This window comes from Phoenix dactylifera, chromosome 13, assembly GCF_051530095.1.
Source record: "Phoenix dactylifera cultivar Ajwa chromosome 13, Ajwa_hap1_PhDact_Kaust_v1.1, whole genome shotgun sequence".
NCBI classification, from domain to species: Eukaryota; Viridiplantae; Streptophyta; class Magnoliopsida; order Arecales; family Arecaceae; genus Phoenix; species Phoenix dactylifera.
This window is the reverse complement of record NC_143202.1, coordinates 22166332-22185110: the sequence shown is the minus strand read 5'-3', so window position 1 is coordinate 22185110 and position 18779 is coordinate 22166332. Positions and strand designations below refer to the sequence as shown.

The 18779-nt window shown below is 45.8% G+C and overlaps 1 protein-coding gene and 1 long non-coding RNA gene across 3 annotated transcripts in view; both read right to left on the bottom strand.

Moving 5' to 3' along the window:
• The window catches only part of LOC103720288 (DNAse I-like superfamily protein), a 39669-nt gene that overhangs the window by 8591 nt on the left and 12299 nt on the right, over positions 1-18779 (bottom strand). Inside the window, exons 7-8 of one of the 2 annotated variants that reach the window (XM_008809922.4) lie at positions 12197-12283; positions 10911-11014 (exon numbers count right to left, since the gene is read on the bottom strand). In XM_008809922.4, coding sequence (XP_008808144.3) covers positions 10911-11014; positions 12197-12283 — 191 coding nt within the window. The remainder of the gene's footprint in view (positions 1-10910; positions 11015-12196; positions 12284-18779) is intronic. The other variant, XM_039130901.2, reaches the window with a different exon arrangement.
• Positions 8934-9586, bottom strand: LOC148700269 (uncharacterized). Its single transcript, XR_015972723.1, has 3 exons — positions 9462-9586; positions 9176-9261; positions 8934-9054 (listed from the first exon to the last, which is right to left on the bottom strand). It is a non-coding gene; the product is annotated as an uncharacterized LOC148700269 (long non-coding RNA).

Genomic DNA, 18779 nt, shown 5'->3' with positions numbered 1-18779 from the left:
CGAACTTCAAGGAGGGGAGACGTGATCCCGGATGAAACGCCTAGAGCGGAGTTCCGCCGGGGAGAACCTCCTTGTTGATCCCAGATGAAACGGCTAGTTGGCGGAAGTCGCGAAGGGCGCGCCTCCCGTTCCTTCGGCAGGGGTCTCTCAACCATGCGCCGGAGAGGAGGCCCACGATCCATGGCAACCTGAACAGCTCCGGCTTGGCAGGCTCCGTCGCACCTGCACCTATATTTATAGCCAAACTGCGGCCCCCCGGTCGTTCCGATACGGGTGGCTCCAATAAATGCGGGCGCATTGAATCCGGAGCCGATCCGGCTCTCAAGGCGTATCTTCCCGCGATTTCCTAAGCGTCATTCTCCTTAATCGCATTTTTTGTGCAGGACACTCCGGGTGGCCTGTACCCCTAGGTCCACGTATCTCCGCTCGCGCCCCAGGCCGCATCCGCCTCGAAGAACGCGCGTATCGCGGCCGCTTAACTGACACTCCTCGCAAGCAGCAACTGGCGATCCGATTTTCCAGGTAACCCCTTAATTAGCACTTAATGCCCATCTGGTGTTCCCCAGGCGACGCTTGGAGAGGAGGAGAAATACAATCGCAGCTGGCCATGGAGAAATTCCGTCGGGCGGCAAGCGACAGGCGCACGACCAGCGAGCGGAATTTCCCGAGGCTCGGCCCTCGGATGCCAGGCTAACCCGATGATCATCCCGGGAGCAGACTAGCCTGAAGCCCCGACCGGTCGCCTCGGCTTGCGCCAGCCTTGGCCGACCAACGAGCGGAATTTCCCGAGGCTCGGCCCTTGGATGCCAGGCTAACCCGATGATCATCCCGGGAGCAGACTAGCCTGAAGCCCCGACCGGTCGCCTCGGCTTGCGCCAGCCTTGGCCGACCAACGAGCGGAATTTCCCGAGGCTCGGCCCTCGGATGCCAGGCTAACCCGATGATCATCCCGGGAGCAGACTAGCCTGAAGCCCCGACCGGTCGCCTCGGCTTGCGCCAGCCTTGGCCGACCAACGAGCGAAATTTCCCGAGGCTCGGCCCTCGGATGCCAGGCTAACCCGATGATCATCCCGGGAGCAGACTAGCCTGAAGCCCCGACCGGTCGCCTCGGCTTGCGCCAGCCTTGGCCGACCAACGAGCGGAATTTCCCGAGGCTCGGCCCTCGGATGCCAGGCTAACCCGATGATCATCCCGGGAGCAGACTAGCCTGAAGCCCCGACCAGTCGCCTCGGCTTGCGCCAGCCTTGGCCGACCAACGAGCGGAATTTCCCGAGGCTCGGCCCTCGGATGCCAGGCTAACCCGATGATCATCCCGGGAGCAGACTAGCCTGAAGCCCCGACAGGTCGCCTCGGCTTGCGCCAGCCTTGGCCGACCAACGAGCGGAATTTCCCGAGGCTCGGCCCTTGGATGCCAGGCTAACCCGATGATCATCCCGGGAGCAGACTAGCCTGAAGCCCCGACCGGTCGCCTCGGCTTGCGCCAGCCTTGGCCGACCAACGAGCGAAATTTTTCGAGGCTCGGCCCTCGGATGCCAGGCTAACCCGATGATCATCCCGGGAGCAGACTAGCCTGAAGCCCCGACCGGTCGCCTCGGCTTGCGCCAGCCTTGGCCGACCAACGAGCGGAATTTCCAGAGGCCTAACCCTCGGATGCCTGGCTTAGCGCCGGAAGAATTTCCTGAGGCCTAACCCTCGGATGCCTGGCTTAGCGCCGGAAGAATTTCCTGAGGCCTAACCCTCGGATGCCTGGCTTAGCGCCGGAAGGATTTCCTGAGGCCTAATCCTCGGATGCCTGGCTTAGTGCCGGAAGAATTTCCTGAGGCCTAACCCTCGGATGCCTGGCTTAGCGCCGGAAGAATGGCTTAGCGCCGGAAGAATTTCCTGAGGCCTAACCCTCGGATGCCTGGCTTAGCGCCGGAAGAATTTCCTGAGGCCTGACCCTCGGATGCCTGGCTTAGCGCCGGAAGAATTTCCTGAGGCCTAACCCTCGGATGCCTGGCTTAGCGCCGGAAGAATTTCCTGAGGCCTAACCCTCGGATGCCTGGCTTAGCGCCGGAGGAATTTCCTGAGGCCTAACCCTCGGATGCCTGGCTTAGCGCCGGAAGAATTTCCTGAGGCCTAACCCTCGGATGCCTGGCCTAGCGCCAGAAGAATTTCAAGAGTCGGGAGTCAGCGAGACGCTACCAAGAGTTAAAAAGAAGAAGGACGAAAGTGAAATGAAGAAACTCTATTTGCATTAACTTTCATTGTTTCAGGGCTGAGACCCATACAACTTGGCAAAACGCCAACACATAAAGAAAAGAACAAAATACAGAAGGTCAGCTTGGAGGAACCCCCGGGTCGAGAACGTCGGGCACGTCCGTAGGGGGTAGGGAGACGGTTGGAGAAGCAGCAGGCAATGGCGCCGGAGGGGAGTCGAGAAGGGAGATCCCACTCAGGTCAATTTCGGGGTACTTAGCCGACACCCTTGCCAGGCCTTCCTCGAAGCCTAAGACAAAGGAGTCGGACCCCGCGTCCGACATATCACGGACAAACTCGTCGGACTGACGATAGGCCTGTACCGCCTCCGACATATCACGGGTGAACTCGGCGGACTGACGATAAGCCTGTACCGCCTGACGCCCGATCTCCGCACTCTTCTCGGCCAGCGTCGCCTCTGCCCGCTCCATAATCTAAGCCTTCGCCTCCAAGACCTTCGCCACAATCCGGTCATCCGCCTCGGAGGAGACCCTCAGCAGATCAGCCTGAGCCTCCTTGTGCTTCGCCTCGGCAGCAATGCGAGCAGCCTCAGCCTCCTCCAGGCGCGAATGAAGCTCCTGGTCGCTCGCGCGGAACTTCTCCAAGGCCGACTCCAATTCGCCCAGCTTGGCTTCAAGAGACCGGGTTCGGTTGCGGGCGTTGTCGGCTGACCGCTGGGCCTTCTCCCACCTCTCCCGGTAGTCGGCAGCCTTCCGGGACTGCTTCTCGGCCCGCTCCTCCGCCTTCTTGATCTCGCCCTCGAGACCTGAGGCAACCTTGAGTTGCTCCCGAGCCTCCAACAGTTGCTTCTCGAGGGTGGCGAAGCCGAGTGCCCGCTCTTCGGCCACCTGGAGCCTCGTCTCGAGGTCCCTGGTCGTCCTCCCCGCCACAGCCTGACCTCCCTCTTCTATTGCCTTCAGTTGGCTCTCGGCCCTCGCCAGAAGCCTCGCCTGTTCCTCGTAGCACTCCTCCAGGCGAATCATGTACTGGGCGAGCTAAGAGATAGGAAAAACGAGGGCGTCAGGCGGGGATCAACAGAGCCTATAAATGATGAAAGCGACCGAAAGAACACTCACCGACATGAGATAGACGCAGCTGGCAGCCCCAACGTCAGGGACCCTCATCTCCCGGACCTGCCTGCGGTCCTTCTCCAGCAGTACCGTCTCGATGAGGTTTCGGGCGCCGGCGAAAGTGAAGGCCGACCCCGACTTCTCCCCGGAGTCGGACGGTGGTTCCGCAGCCTTACCCTTACCCATCGCTTGGGGAAGAGTCATGCTGACCACGCTCGGGGCGGGGACCGCCCCTGGAATTGACAGGGTCCCGCTCGGCCGGGGCCTCGGCGCGTCCCTCCTCGTATCATCCGGAGCCGACCGAGTCGAAGGCTGGGCTGGGGACCGATCACGTCCGACCCGTTCATCTTGGGCGCGCCCGGGTGATGCCTCCGGAGAAACGGTAGTCTCGGCATCGGAGGGCTGATACAGCGTCAACTCCCGGTCCGCGCCCGCGGCGTCCCCCTGATCGGTGGGTCCGGACCCGTCTGTCGGCGTCGGAGTCGCCTGCCGGCGGGACTTCTTCGCCGGTGGAGCCCCGCTCGGAGGAGCTCGTTTCTTCCTCCGGACTGCTTCCAGTAGGGACGTCCTACCAACAGCCGTTGCCTTGTCCGACCGCATGACGTCGTCAATCTCTGCAAAAAGGATGAGGTGGTCGGAGGTTGAGAAACTGAAGGAAAGAACGAAACGAAAGAGGAGAAAAGAGCTAAAAAAGAAATGGTGGCGGGCTCACGGTCAGTGGGGACCGAGCTCAGACCGACGTTCACCAAGGTATCCTCGGAAATAAGGCGACACACCGGGGGGAGCCGACCCTCGGCAACCAACTCCTTCAAGACGGCGACGCCGTCGGATTCCTCCCTCGACAACCTCGATAGGCCAATCGGGGACTTCATCGGCGTCTCCCAGGTTGCCCTGATTCCCCAAGAGGGATCTGCGTCAACGAAAAAGAAGCGCTCCTTCCAGCCGTGAATGGAGGTGGGAGCCTCCTTGACGAGGCCGCACCCTCGCCGCGCCGCAAAGCACCACCACCCTTTATCCTGGGGGTGGCCACTCAGGCCGTAGCATTCCCAAAAGACATTCAGGGTGGCGGGAACCTCGTGCATGCGGCAGAGAACCTGAAAGGCTGTCAGGGCGCGCCATGAGTTCGGCACCAGCTGCGTCGGCGCCACTCTTAAACCCCGAAGCACCTGAACGACTAAGTCCGAGAGGGGAAAGCGGAACCCGGCCTGAAGAATGCCCTCATTGATGGCAACCTTCCCCGGAGGAGGGTGGGACATCCTCTCCTCAGGCCCCGGGAGCGTAACATTGCAGGCCTCGGGAAGATGGTATCGAGCCACGAACCTATCTAGGTCTTCGGCGGCCAACTCCGACTTAATGCGGTCTGCTCTCACTTCGCCCATCCCTAATGGCCAGTGAATCTACGGTCAGGACAGGGTCGAGAAGGGGGAAAAGACCGGAACGACTGGAGTACACTAATACAAAAGGAGAGTATGGAGAGCCCTAAATTAAAGAATGGAGCAACTCACCGGAAGAGAAGGAAGAACGGCTCCGAGAGCGTCAAAGGAGGAGCAAGCGAACAGTCCGACGGCGATGACGGCAGCGCAAAGGAGAAACTCGAAGATGTCTGTAAAGAGAAAGGCGGACGGAGGAGGACCCCCGGTTAAATAGGCGGAAAGGTGGGTGACGCCTCGGTGACGCCAGAGGACGCCTGGCTGCCGAAGGGTCGCTCGCGCCCCAAAGGCGAATCGACGCCATTAAGGAAGGATGTCCGCCGAAATCCTCAGACTGCCAGGTCAGCAACAACCGCCATACGCCATAAAGAAGGCGGGGAGCTCGGAGCGCGCGCGCCTCTCCGAGGGATGGCGACAATCTCGAAGCATCACTTCCTTCACCCGTTCCCCTTCTGGCTCCAGGCTCGGAAGTGGGGGGCTACTGTTACGGAGGAACTCAGCCACCATGCCCCACGTGACCGGCACGCGCGCCCTAGAGTCGGATATCTTCGGCCTCGCAGCCCGACCCCGAGTCGGCTGCCCCTTGATCCAGTAACCCGACCCCGAGTCGGATATCTTCGGCCTCGCAGCCCGACCCCGAGTCGGCTGCCCCTTGATCCAGTAACCCGACCCCGAGTCGGATATCTTCGGCCTCGCAGCCCGACCCCGAGTCGGCTGCCCCCTGGATCCAGCAATCCGACCCCGAGTCGGCAATCTCTCGACAACGACAGGCTGTTCCCCTGAAGCACGCCGCGACCCTCTGCTCCACTACTCCCTACAACGGTCGTATCCGGCGCTGCTCCACGATCTCCTGTAACAGCCGTACAAAGCGGAGCTCCACTACGCCCTGTCATGGCCGTACCCAGCGCTACCCCACGACGCCCAGTAACGGCCATGTCAGTGGCAACTCCATCGTGCCACACGATGATCAACCCCCCAGAAGGACCCCCCAGCCTGGTATATATGCGGCTGGGGGGAGAAGGGGGGAGGTAAGCAAGAACTTCCAGTGCATTCTCCTACTACCTGCAATTATCTCTCCTTCTCCTCCAATCTCCTCTGACTTGATCGTCGGAGGGCCCCCACTACCCCAGTGGTGGTGCGAGGCTTGCTTGCAGGTTTTCTGGTGGAAAGTGGAGCGTAATCGACACCAACCAAGGCGACTCAGACGGAACCCCGTTCACACCGCTGTGCCAATCGTTCTCGGTTTGGACCACCAGCAACAGTTACTAATATGATACTATCTTATATAATTTTCTTCAATGCTTCTGCAGTTGAATTGTGGATTCATTTTGATCTATCAGCAAGACATTTTAAGTGGCTAGCCATCCGGATCCTCTACCAAACGGTCTTCTCAAGTGACTATGAGCGTAATTGGTCCACCTTTACCATCATCCACAACAAGAAGAAGAATCGTCTAACACATAGACACCACAATGATACTGAAGTTAATACCAACACTTTGAGGTTGATACTGAAGTGTATTCAGAAGGAAGTGGAGCTAAAGTACATAGATCCAATTCACAATGCTTTTGTTCGGGGTGAGAATGATCCCATGATCGGATGGTTTGTGAGTCAGCAGCAAGAGTCGAAGCTCAATAAGCCAGGATCGCCTCTAGACTAGCCAGGTTTCATAGCCAGTGAGATTAGGTGGATGCAGAGAAATAAGCAAATCGCAATATTCCACATATGCTTCCAGCTAATCAGCTATAACCATAGGGGTCAGTGGGGAGCCAATCATCATATGACTTCATATCCGAGACATGCTCCCAGGGGGCGTTTGGTATGGGGTGATCGTCTGAGGATCAAGGGTGATGTGGGTAGAGGTGATGAGATCACCGCGTTTGGTTGCACCACGGTGATCCTACGTGGCGGTGATCCTAAATCACCTCCACTCCTCAAATCACCGCCCAACTGGGTGATAGGATACCCGTTCTTGAGGTCGAAAATCCAAGATCACCCCAGGGCAGTGATCCTGGGATGAAAGTTAAAAGAAAAATACCCCTCAATTTAGCAGAAAAATTGATATATCAATATATCATCAATATATTATGTCAATGCTATATATATATATATAATATTATGTTGATATTATATATTATATTAATGATATATATTATATTATAATATATTAGTAATCATATTATTATCCTATTATTTGAAGGATAATTTTAAATTATAGTAGAAATATATTATTATATTTTATTTTATATAATAAAAATATTTAATATATTACTCTTATTTACCTTATTTTCCTAATCAAAATAATTATTAGTATTTAAAAATCTATTATAAGTATAAATAAAAACATTAATTTTATAATAAAAATAACATATTTTTATAATATTAATAATTTATAGGAGTAATAAATATAATTTTATAGAATATATTAATAACTAATATATTGATAAATATATTAATATTTTATTATAATATATTTTATATGATCAATAAATATATGATAAGGGCTACTAAAAGTAGAATACGTGACAAAATTATGGAGCTATTATAGGAATTAACATATTGACTTACATTTTTGATTCATAAGAATTAAAAACACAAAAAAATCCATCTAAGATATATCAGGAGTATTTGTGGTATTATGTGGTCGGTGATCTTGGATCCTCGTACCATACCAAACAAGTTACTCATGGATATCCGAAAATTTTTAATCACTAGATCATGGCCTACCAAACACATTGATCTTAGATCACTGAGGATCAAATCATCCCAGCATTCGGATTATCGGGGATCTTAGATCATCGTGGTGATCCTGTTGGGGTTACCAAACGCCCCCCCAAAGACATGACTGAGAGTTGCTTAGACAAGGCGAACATTATCTGCTTGACTCGGTTAGGAGGGCGACATCTATTCCCGCAACATAGCCAAGCAAAAGGGCATGAAGGAAAAGCAAATAACTGCTCAATACAGTCGGAAAAAAAATGAAAACGCAGTTGCAGGCCCGATAGAGACTGGAGTCAGTTCACTCAAACACAAACCAGGGAGAGCAGCAATAAGAGTTTTGGTGATCAGGAATCTAGTAGCTATGAAAAGAGTGAAGAATATGAGACCATTGTTTATGAAATACTGCCACAGAACAGTCTTCAATTTATTAGTGAGTCCCACTTTACATATGCCACATAGGATAGGACAATGGTACACAAGCTAGTAGACCTCGCGAGAATACGATTACATATAAGAGACGAACAACTCGAGATTGTTCAAGACAAGATGTAGCTGCATATGATCTCGCACGTGTAATAAGATCCATAGACGTATCAAATTTCGATTATAGCCTAAAACACGTACCGTATGGGATAAGTGTACCGAACTACAACGCTGCTTGGTTAGAGAGGTGGGCTGATATGCCTCCTAATTATGCTAATAATCTCGATATCTACGAAACTTCACCACTCGAAAAAATTTCAGATGCCCGTATGTATGTTATACTTTAAATACATCTAATTAATTGTATCATTATATGTTTTGTATTTCATTAATTGATTTTAGGATATTTCACATTGCTTCTTCTGGCATGCGAAGCCAGGATTGCTGGCTTTTTTATTTTCATTTTGGTTTCAGCCTAATGCTTTAATTTCTAAAGCCCTTAATTGTTTTGGTTTTTATACCACTGTAAATTTTGTCGCTAATTAACTACATATCGATGGTCACCTTTGGATCAAAATCTCGACTCCACTACGCGAAACAAGGTCCGTTGAACCGATACCGTACTACAAATGGTACGCAGAGGCCTGCCAGTTTTGAACCAGCACACCAATTTTTTTTCCAATATTTTTTAGGTTTGATTTATTGGTAATCTATTTTTTCAACTTTTTTAATGATTTTTAAGTATAAATGATGCATCTTGATGTTTTAGAGTGATGCAAAACATAAAATAATTAATGAGATGTTGCATGTTATAAGAAGCAACACGAAATAACCTAAAATAAATTAGTAAGATACAAAATATAAAATGATACAATCAATTACATATATTTAAAGTACTACATATATATTGATATCTAAAAATTCATCGAGTGGCGATGCCTCTCGTAGATATCCAGATCATTAGCATAATCTCAAGACATATGAACTCACTCCTTTAACCAAGCGGCATTGTAGTCATGTACACTCATCGTATAAGGAACGCTCTCTGGATTATAACCTCTCGGAGCTCTCACTGAAGCTCTGGCTCTGAGAGATGTCCTTTGTCAGATAATACGGCCGAGAATCCATCTGAATATGTCGGCAGCAAAATCCGACCCATAAGATGCTCCAAGCTGCATAGGATAGTGGCATTAGAAGAGAATATCTCAGACGCACCATATCGATATCCATATCCGTATGGATCAAAAATTGCTTGTGATTGTGGATAATAAAATCCACTATATGACTTGAAACCTGATACGTCTATGGATTGTAATCTACATGCGAAGTCATCTGCAACTGCATCGTATCCTCCTAGATGACCTCGAAGAGTTCGTCTCCTATATGCAATTGTATTAAAAAATATATATAATCTAAAAATTAAAAAATTTAGTGAAATTGTGTAAATCATCCATAGATCTACAATATATAAAATCATGCCAAAATCAAAAATTTTGGCATAATCTCCCCTTATTTTCAAAATTTCGAGGCATTTTTGTCGTTGAAAAAAAAGAAATGAGGCAGGACAGGAGAAGCATACCTTATTTTGGGTTGGATCCTCCTTGAATCATCTCGAATTGTAGCATTTTTTGTCCGAGGGGAAGGGGACATTTGAAGAAAACATGACTGAAGGCTTGAGAAGGCTTGGAAACCTTCTTAGGCCTTCCCAACACTTAAAAAGAGAGTAAGGGGGGAGAATCGATTTGGAACGGTCTAAATCGGACGGTTCACACCGGTCCTGACTCCCATAGCCAAACACCGGTCCTGACTCCCACAACCAAACCAACCCGATCCCGTGCCAGGTCGGCTCGGTACAGCCCAAACTGGGCGGTTCGGCAGACCATGACGCGAAAGGACCAGGTCGGCTCGGTACGGCCCAAACTGGGCAGTTCGACAGACCATGACGCGAAAGGCATAGCTGGGGGTAGCAAATCCAATAAGATAGAATTGCCAAACTTTGCCTCTCCAAGGTAGCATTATTTTAGAGTAATACCACAGTAATGCAGAAAAATTACCCCAAAATATCAAGTAGTATCATTTAAGGTATAGCATATGACAAAAACATCAAAAGACATCAAGAAACAACCAATTAGACTTAAAATCATTCAAAAAATAAAAAATTAATTGCTTTTCATTTAATCTTAATTTTTTTTAAAAAAATAAAAAATAAAAAAATGATGTGCCAATTTGGAACTAGCATGCCACACCGTACCATGTGTTAGTACAACACTGAACCGGTATCGTGCCGAACCGGTAGCCAACCGGTACAGGGCACGGCACCAGTTCCGCTTACCTTGGATAAAAGGGATCTTCATATCATGGGTTGCAAATGTGCATATTCGTATTTGGTATGTTAAAGTCTGATCATATAATACAAACATGATGGAGATGAGAATGTCATGGATGATGTGGTGAAATCAAAGAGCATATGATAAAAACAAGTCTGACATTAAGTTTAAAAGTTGCATTTGATAATAAAAATGGAAAACTGCCTGAAATGGTTTGTGCATTTGCAAGAGAAGAGCTACTAGAGAGAGACTCAGATGAAAGGGAAAATAATGATTTGAGAATATCATGGACAAAAGTTGCAACAAATGATAGGTATGCATTCACGGGGGATGTATAGTTTAACAGAAGAAATCTTTGTATGATGAGCCATGCATGGTCTAGAATATTGAAGTTTTGAAAGGTTCTGATATTGCATTTTTGGACAACTTGACTCCTTGTCATTTGTTTCACTGCCATTTTACCATTCATCCTTTACCAAGTTTCATCTGATGTGCGGTCCCAGACAGACAGTGAGGCCTGTTTCTATGCACAGTTATGCATGTTCTTTACATGATGCATGGACTGGGAACTAGCAAATGAACATTGCAACAAAGTCCGGCAATAAAATGCCCCGTCAACCGGGCCTAGATGTTAAATGGCACTCCAAGGGCCTAACCTCAATTATGCCAAAATTTTGAAGTGCAAGATATTATTATTGTACCTTCCTGTTCAATTCCATGCCCATGCAAATCACATGCAACAATCCTGTCCTTAAGCTGTTCTGAAACTAAAAAATAATCGATCCGCATTCTCTTGCCTCGGTACCTAAAAACACAAAATTCATTGAATTTATTAATCAGTAGCATGCATTGAAGGAATGAGTACTTAATATGAACAGTACAGAGCCGTGGGAGAATTAGTGAAAAAATTGATATCTGCATTGAGAGAAAAGATTCAACATTCTTAAAAAGTTGATAAATAAGAAAAACCTGCTATATTTGCTCTAGGATATACAGCCATGGTTCATAATAACGAAAGATTTTTCAAGAATATAAGGAAAAATGTCAGTTTAACATGCTCTAATAGTGCAAGACCTGAATAAACAGACCTACTCAGGTTCTTGTTAACATTCTATTCATCAATTTAAACCTAATGGCTTTGAAAAATTTATATTCCGGGGGCTTTGGGTAGGGAAGGAATCTGTCCTTTATAACCTTCTTCCGAGAGCCTTCCTGGATTTCTTTGCATTCTCGGAACCATCAGACACACCTTCAACCTTACATCAAACCTACACGAAACTTAATTGCGTGAAGTAGAGTTGGGGGAGGCCACTCTGTACCTATAGAAATTAGTAAGAACACCACATTGGAAGATGCGAGTAGGGAGAGAAGAAAGGGATTGGTTGTTAAAGGGAGCAGCCACCATAGCTAGAACGTCCAGAGATGACGATACAGAGAATGAGACAAAGCCTAAAGGGGAGAGCCTGCGGCGAGCTCTCTAATAGTTTAGTTGAGCCTTCGTAAGGTCTAGTTCCAGAGAAAGGTCAAAGGTCAAGTGCCGGCTCAAAGATTGAAGGTGTAGATTAAAATTCTAGACAAAAATAGACAGGGCTTGAGCTTCAGAAAATTTCAAGTTTAAAGATATCTGGATTTTTGGTGATAAGGATCAGTTGCATTTAAACAAAGAAAAATATTGTGGACAACTTTAAAATATTAGATGATATTTTCTTAGTTGGCCCAATTATAAAGTTGCATTAAGGAAGTAGCATAAAGACCCCTTCAAAAAAAAAAAGAAAAAAAGAAACACAGTAACAATGTCTTGAAGCATTCTCCGATGCTTGCAAAAAAACTCAAATTTCCTTGATCTCAATCAGAAGTTCATTACACAAAGCCCTATGATGCAACCTCAGCACCAGAAATATAAAAAAAACACCTGCTGCAACCAACAGTTACACTGACAAATGCAAGCAAAAAATGCATAAAATAGAAAGGATGCAGACCGTCTTACTTGCCAACAGGGTTGCCAGACCAGGAAAAGCCACGTTCCATGTCTTTTTCCTTGTGAACAAATCTGTAAGCATCTATCAGCTTACCCCTGTAAGACATTTTATTGTAGCACTCAGATATTCATAGGAGACCAAAACTTGCAAAAGCTTAATGATACTAAATTGTAAAACCTAAAAGTAAATTACAATGCCATTTGTTGGGTAAAGTACATCAACTATGGTCTTCTGCAAGCACAAAAACAAGGACAAAATTAAGTTTACAGGTTTACCACCCAAAACAATGCCATTTGTTGGGTAAACTTCTGTGGCATTCTTTTTTTTCCCTGTTGGAATCATCAGAAATGAGAGGATATCTTCCCGTGGTGTGAAACATGGGGAAACCTCTTTATGATGGTGACTTGGATTTGCAGGTCATGAGTGTACGTAATTTTAAAAAGAATCTTAGGCCATTTACTGCATAGAATTTTCTTTGGGCCTGACACACTAACATTTAGGGTTGGTAACATCCTAGATGCTAATTCCTTCCCATGAAGTATCTATCGCAGCTAGAATAGCGAGCAGAGGAATATGCCGGTTATGAGATAGGGGATGAGAAACGGCACCTGTGACTGAATGGAAGTGCTACATGGAAAGTGCCAGCCTCTTAAATCAGCTTGGCCAGGATTGCTTTTAGCGGTTTGTAAAATGCAGTCAGAAAGTTGCTGAATTTATTCCTAAGAACCAGCAGATGATCGAAGTTTAGGACATCAGTCGGACCAACATGCCAGCTTAGACTGCTCATGCTAGGACTTTTCAAGTAAGACTACCTGCGTCGGGTCAATTTATCAGCAGCATGTAATGAATTGTGAAACATTCAGAGATGAGGAAGGTTCAGATGTGTAAATCGAAATGGAACCCTATAATTTTATTCCAAGGCATGCTCTGTTCCTATGTGAACATTTAGTCAGAGAACAAACATAAGGAGAAGCAATGAAGGCTTGCCTCCACATGCTAAATAGCTGTCAGAATGAAGAGCTGAAGGATTCTGATGCTTTCTTAACAGATACCCCACACACCAGCTCAGTTGTCTAGAAGAGATTTTATAAGAAATTTCAAGTTTGCCAATCAGCTCAGATAATAAGCCTTCCAGGTTCATGTCATTCAATCAACCTCTTAGCCATTAAGGTACTGGAAAATGTAAAAACTCAATGGTCTGGAAGAAGGTAATCAAACAGTTCAGGTGGCTAGGTCAATCTAGTCACAATAGAAGATTCATATGAAATCTATGTATAAGTAGTGAAGATGACAGAGATAAGAAAGAAGAAGGACAAGCAAGCCCAATTTCATCAAAACAAGAAAATGATTTACCTTTCAAAGTAACAGATACATACTTTATCTATTTATGGACTAATAAATAAGAGATCCCCAGCTATATGATCTGAAATCTTACAATTGATTATCAAGGGAACAAGCTCTCAAGACAATCAACAAGAGCTAGTTGTTGACTGAGAAATTCCGCCTAAAGGAACATTGTAAAGCATTGCCTGAAATTAAAATGATTCTTCCTGGACAACTTGCAAATCCTGCTAGAATTCACATATACAGTATGAATTGGTGAATCGCTTCCTCCAAAAAAATGTCTCTGACATGATAAGCCAGATTGATCATGTAGATTTCAGCATTCGTTGCCATATGATTGAATTGTCCATGATATCAACAGATTTTATTGCTCCAATATCTTTCATAATTTTCATCAAGTTTTAAACCCGCACCAACAACTTGTCACCAACACCTTTTTCAGATTGCATCTCAATTTTATCACCCGTTGATTTAAAGAGGTAGTAAGTGCAAAAGACTGCCTCTATACACATTTTTATCCCACAGTACTTTTCCATGATTTTTTGCACATACAAGATGTCTGAGTTGTTGTCTAAGTACTAAAAGAGGAGGAAAAAAACAAACACTCAACAACTTTATTGTAATGGGCAACTCCTAATGGAAATCCAACAAAATAAATGTATAAAATAGAATAATTCATTAGAGAAGTTTCTCATCATTATTCTTCATGAACATTTTAAATTTCTCCCATTAGACTTTGAAATAGCAACAAATGCACAACACCTTCAACTACTGAAATTAGAATCATGCATCTGTGAATAACACTTTAGAAACTACAGGCACTTCAGTTAGATCATAGATGACTGATTACATTGGTGTAAAAACACCAAAGAGGTTGCCGGTGCAAGGAAAAAACCATCTAGTTACACATAAGTACACCCAAATGATTTCAGAACTACAATAATGAGCTCTTTGCTTTATGGCTCCAAGGTACTTTGATACTCATGCATGACTAAAATAAAAACGAGAAAAGGAAAAAGGAAAAGATATCACAGCAGGCAAAGGGGAGGAAGAAGGGGGGAGTAGAATCAGAGCTGCCCATGATTGTTTGGAACAATGTAGATACTCGAGGTCCTCTAGCAATATTTAGCAGAAAGCAGCCTTAAGGGCTACAGATAGATCACATATAGAACATTCAGCAAAGCAGAAGGTAGTGGGATGTTGTCCCTTAAAACAAATTAAAACAAAAACAAAAAACAAAGAACAAAGAGGGACATTAGATGATTATGTAGGAGAATAGAACAAAGAATGTCTGCACAAGATTGAAACTAAGAAGAAGAGAGGAGGGAAGGGAAAGGGAGGAAGAAAGCACGGTTCAGCTTATGTTATCCTAAGCACAAGGCGCAATGCAAGAGCGCACCCCTTGACAACGTGAGGCACAACAAAAATATCAACTTACATATAGCTAATAATGAATACATGATTCTAAACATATTTAGCAATGAATTATCCATTTATGAACACAATGTAAAAGAAACATCTGAAGGAAAGGAGAAGGAGGAGGAGGCGTCCTCTGCTCATGAAGGAGGGCAGTAGTTGAAGAAGAATAAGAAGAAAAAGAAGAGAATGGATGAAGAAAAGGAAGGGGGAGATGAAGAAAAAGTGGAACAGAAAGAAGACAAGGAGAAGGAAGGGCATGAGGAGCAGGAGTCCCCTCCACTGTAGCAGATGGACCGGCCCCTCCCCTGTTTTTGATGGAGGGAAGCAGTGAACAAGAAGAAAAAGAAGAGGAGGAGGAGGTGTCCCTTCAATGTTTCACATGGATAGGCAGCAGTGAAGGAAGAAGAAGAAAAAGAAGATGGAAGAAGAAGAAAACAAATAAGAGGAAGAGGAAGTGGAAGAATGGCGGCAGCGGTGGAAGAAGCCTCCCAAATGGAGAAGGTATTATCAGAAGCCCTAGATCCTGTGATCATTCACTGTCCTTGCTACTCTCCATTGGATCCCTAGATCTCGTTCCTTTTTCTTCTCTCAATCTTTTCTTCTTTTCTTTTTTTTTTGGTTGGCCAGAAAGCCTCAAAAACTGATCAAGATCAAACAGTTGTCATTGAAAAAAGCCTAGGCACGCTTTTCCTGTGCCTAGGCTTCCTTCAAGGTGCAAAACCGACATGTCTTTTTCGTGCCTTTGCAAAAGGGAATCTCCTAGTGTTAGGCAAGAACAAAAATCATATGGTGCGGGAACCATAGAATATCATATGGGATGGGACTCCTATTTTACCGTGTTTCCTCTAGCATCCAACTTAAAGAGAAAATCCAAAAGTCAAATAGGGGCAGGACTCCTACTAATAGAGTCCGTTAGCCCTGTAACTTAAAAAAAACAAAAAAAGAAAAAAAAAATTGCATGCACCAAGAGAGACCAACTACATCATCTTTTTTTCTCGTCAAGCCTCTCCATCTATTCTTTTTCTCATCAAGCCGTCTCTCCCATCCGTTAGGTCTTCTTTCTCCTCCCGAGTACCTTTCTTCCTCCTCTAAATTCCTCTCTTTTTTTAGGATCTTTGCACCTAAGGCTTCATAGAATCTAAGAAATGGTATGTATATAATTTCTTATGTTAGACAAAGTTAAGAAATTGTGTATTGGTACTAATGAACACCATATTCTAAAAACTGTGTATTGATTTATCTAAAGGTATGTATTGGCTTGCTAGATGACTAATTTGCTTGGTTAGTATCACTTAGCCACGCAGTGCATTAGTAAAAAATATGTTCTGAAAACTGTGTATCGATTTACCTAAAGGTCTGTATTTGATTACAGCTGGGTGTGTATCAAAGATGCTTGCAGTATGTGGCAGAAAGTCGACGAGTGTGTATCACCTGACCATATAGTATGTATTGATGAACATGATATTCTGAAAATTATATATCAATTTATTTGGAGGTGTGCATTGAGTTGCTAGATGACTAATTTGTTAAATGTGCATCACTTGACCGTGTACTTTGTACCAGTGAACATTATGTTCTAGAAACTGTTTATTGATTTATCTAATTGTGTGTATTGGCTTGCTACATGACTAATTTGTTTAGTGTATTACTTAGCCATATCCGTTCCGCTTCTGTGGTCACTCCAATCGCTTGACAAAGTATAATCAACGGATGATTCGAGTATTTCATCTTGCTTGGAAGACCACTTTTAGGATGGGTGGACTAGGAAGCAACTCGACTCAAAGGTGAAGGTTCTAAAAGATCTCGACTAAAAGGAGAGGAGATGGAAGCCACTCGACTATAAGGAGAGGAGATGGAAGCCACTCGACTATAAGGAACGCTTACATTGAGTTGGGGAAGCCTCCTGTTCTTCCTACCCTGTTGAAAAAGAGACAACCGACTTACTGGCTGGCCTACCAAGCAGCAAGACAAGAAATGTCCGTCCCCTGCCCACACTCACCTCAACCTCACAGGTAGCCTACCTAACGGCTCCACAGAAAGAAGGGGTTCTCAAACGGCGAAGCCTTACTTTGCCCGCTGGCCATCCAAACAGAAAGAAAACGGATGCGTTCATGTTCTTTCTACCGGTGAGTGTGGGCAGGGGACGGACATTGATTGAAGGCGGTGCTTTCTAACCGAACCCTATGAGTCTTTTGCTTTAGATCTTTCACCATACAAAGAAGGGAGGAGGGAGTATGGAACACTTTCGGTTCAGCATCAGGAAAAGAAAGTGGGGTCTAAGAAGCTAAACTGGCTTGAAAACGACGCACTCTTGTATCCTCGCTGGAAAGCGTACTCCTCTTTCTTTGTTTTCTGAGAAAGCTTGACTGGCGTAGCTTGAGAAAGGCTTGGGAAAGTACGTTGTGTATTTTATAGCACACGAGATAGGCTTGGCTTAGAGCCTACACCAATACCAATCTGAATCCGGGACAGATTCGCTTATTGAGCTGCCTGCTTCCAACTACTATTCATTGCACCACTGCTCGCGCTGCTCGTATTAGTGGATCCGAGACTTCAAGCATCGAGTGGTTTACTTGAAGCAGCGAGTGAACGAGTGGACCGTGGCGAGTGGGCCGGGATTTTTTTAGGTCGCGAGCCGTATCGGAAAAAGAAAAATGTATTGCGAGAGATCTCAGTAGCTTCATCTTCTGGATTTGGTAAAAAAGAAACTCAATCCTCTGCCCTAGATTCAGCTAGGGATTGGCGACTTACCCATTCAGTGACTTTGCCACTGGACGTTCCCAAAATGGGTAGGACAATTCCCGCCTTAGGACCCCTACTGTGACAACAGCTACTACGCATCCCAAATCAGAAAATGCTATCGACGAAACAAACCTTTATCAAGCATATCACCATGACCAAGTGCAAAACCCACCTTGGGCAGAGCTGAGATTCAGTCCATTGATATATGCTTTTAAGTGGTTCCCGCATCTCATGGAGCTATATTCTTCATTAGAGATGATAGTATGTACCGGTGAAAAGTATATTTTGAAAACGAGGAAGAAACAGAATGCCACGTGCGACTTTCTTTCCTTTCTTTGATTTTTTTCATTCACGGGACTAACAACTCCGTTAGAAGGAGTCTCTGACTTTTAGATTTCTTCTTTAAGATGGGCACTAGAAAAAATGTGGCAAAGTAAAATGCCTGCCCCATATAATTTTTGTTCGTTAGGCAAGGTGCTTAGGGTGGCTTTGCCTGCACCTTGCGCCTAGGTGCACCTTAGGCATGCCTTTGACAATACTAACAAAATCAGCGGAATAAGAAGTTGGAATGAATTTTAATATTGAGAATATTACAAAATCATGTTAGGGTTCTTAAGATTCTAAGGCATGTGTCCTTCAAGGTAGGGTTTGGCAATTTGAAAACAAACCAGTTTACCCAACCAGATCCCATGCCGAACATCAACCTGTTTAACCTAGTTGGTAGGGTTAATGTGTCGAGCATGGGTCTCGAAAACTTGACCAGCTAGCAAGTCGGGTTAGATTTGGGTTGTAATGTTTAAAAAACTACATATAGCCTTATCCATAGAAGCCTGGAATTCCACGGGCTACTACTCTCCCCTCTTCTCTCCTCTCCCCTTTCCTATTTCGCCTCTCCTCTCCCTCTTCTCCATTTGGATGGCTAGAAAAATTCTCATCTTCAAGCCTATCATAAATTGGAGGCCCCCCCTATTCTCACTCTTCTCCTCCATCTAGATCTGCAAGATCCGCTTTCTCAGGTCTATGTCAAGCTATAGAGCACCGCTGCTACCCCACCCTAGCCCAATCTCCAATTTTAGCCCCACCATG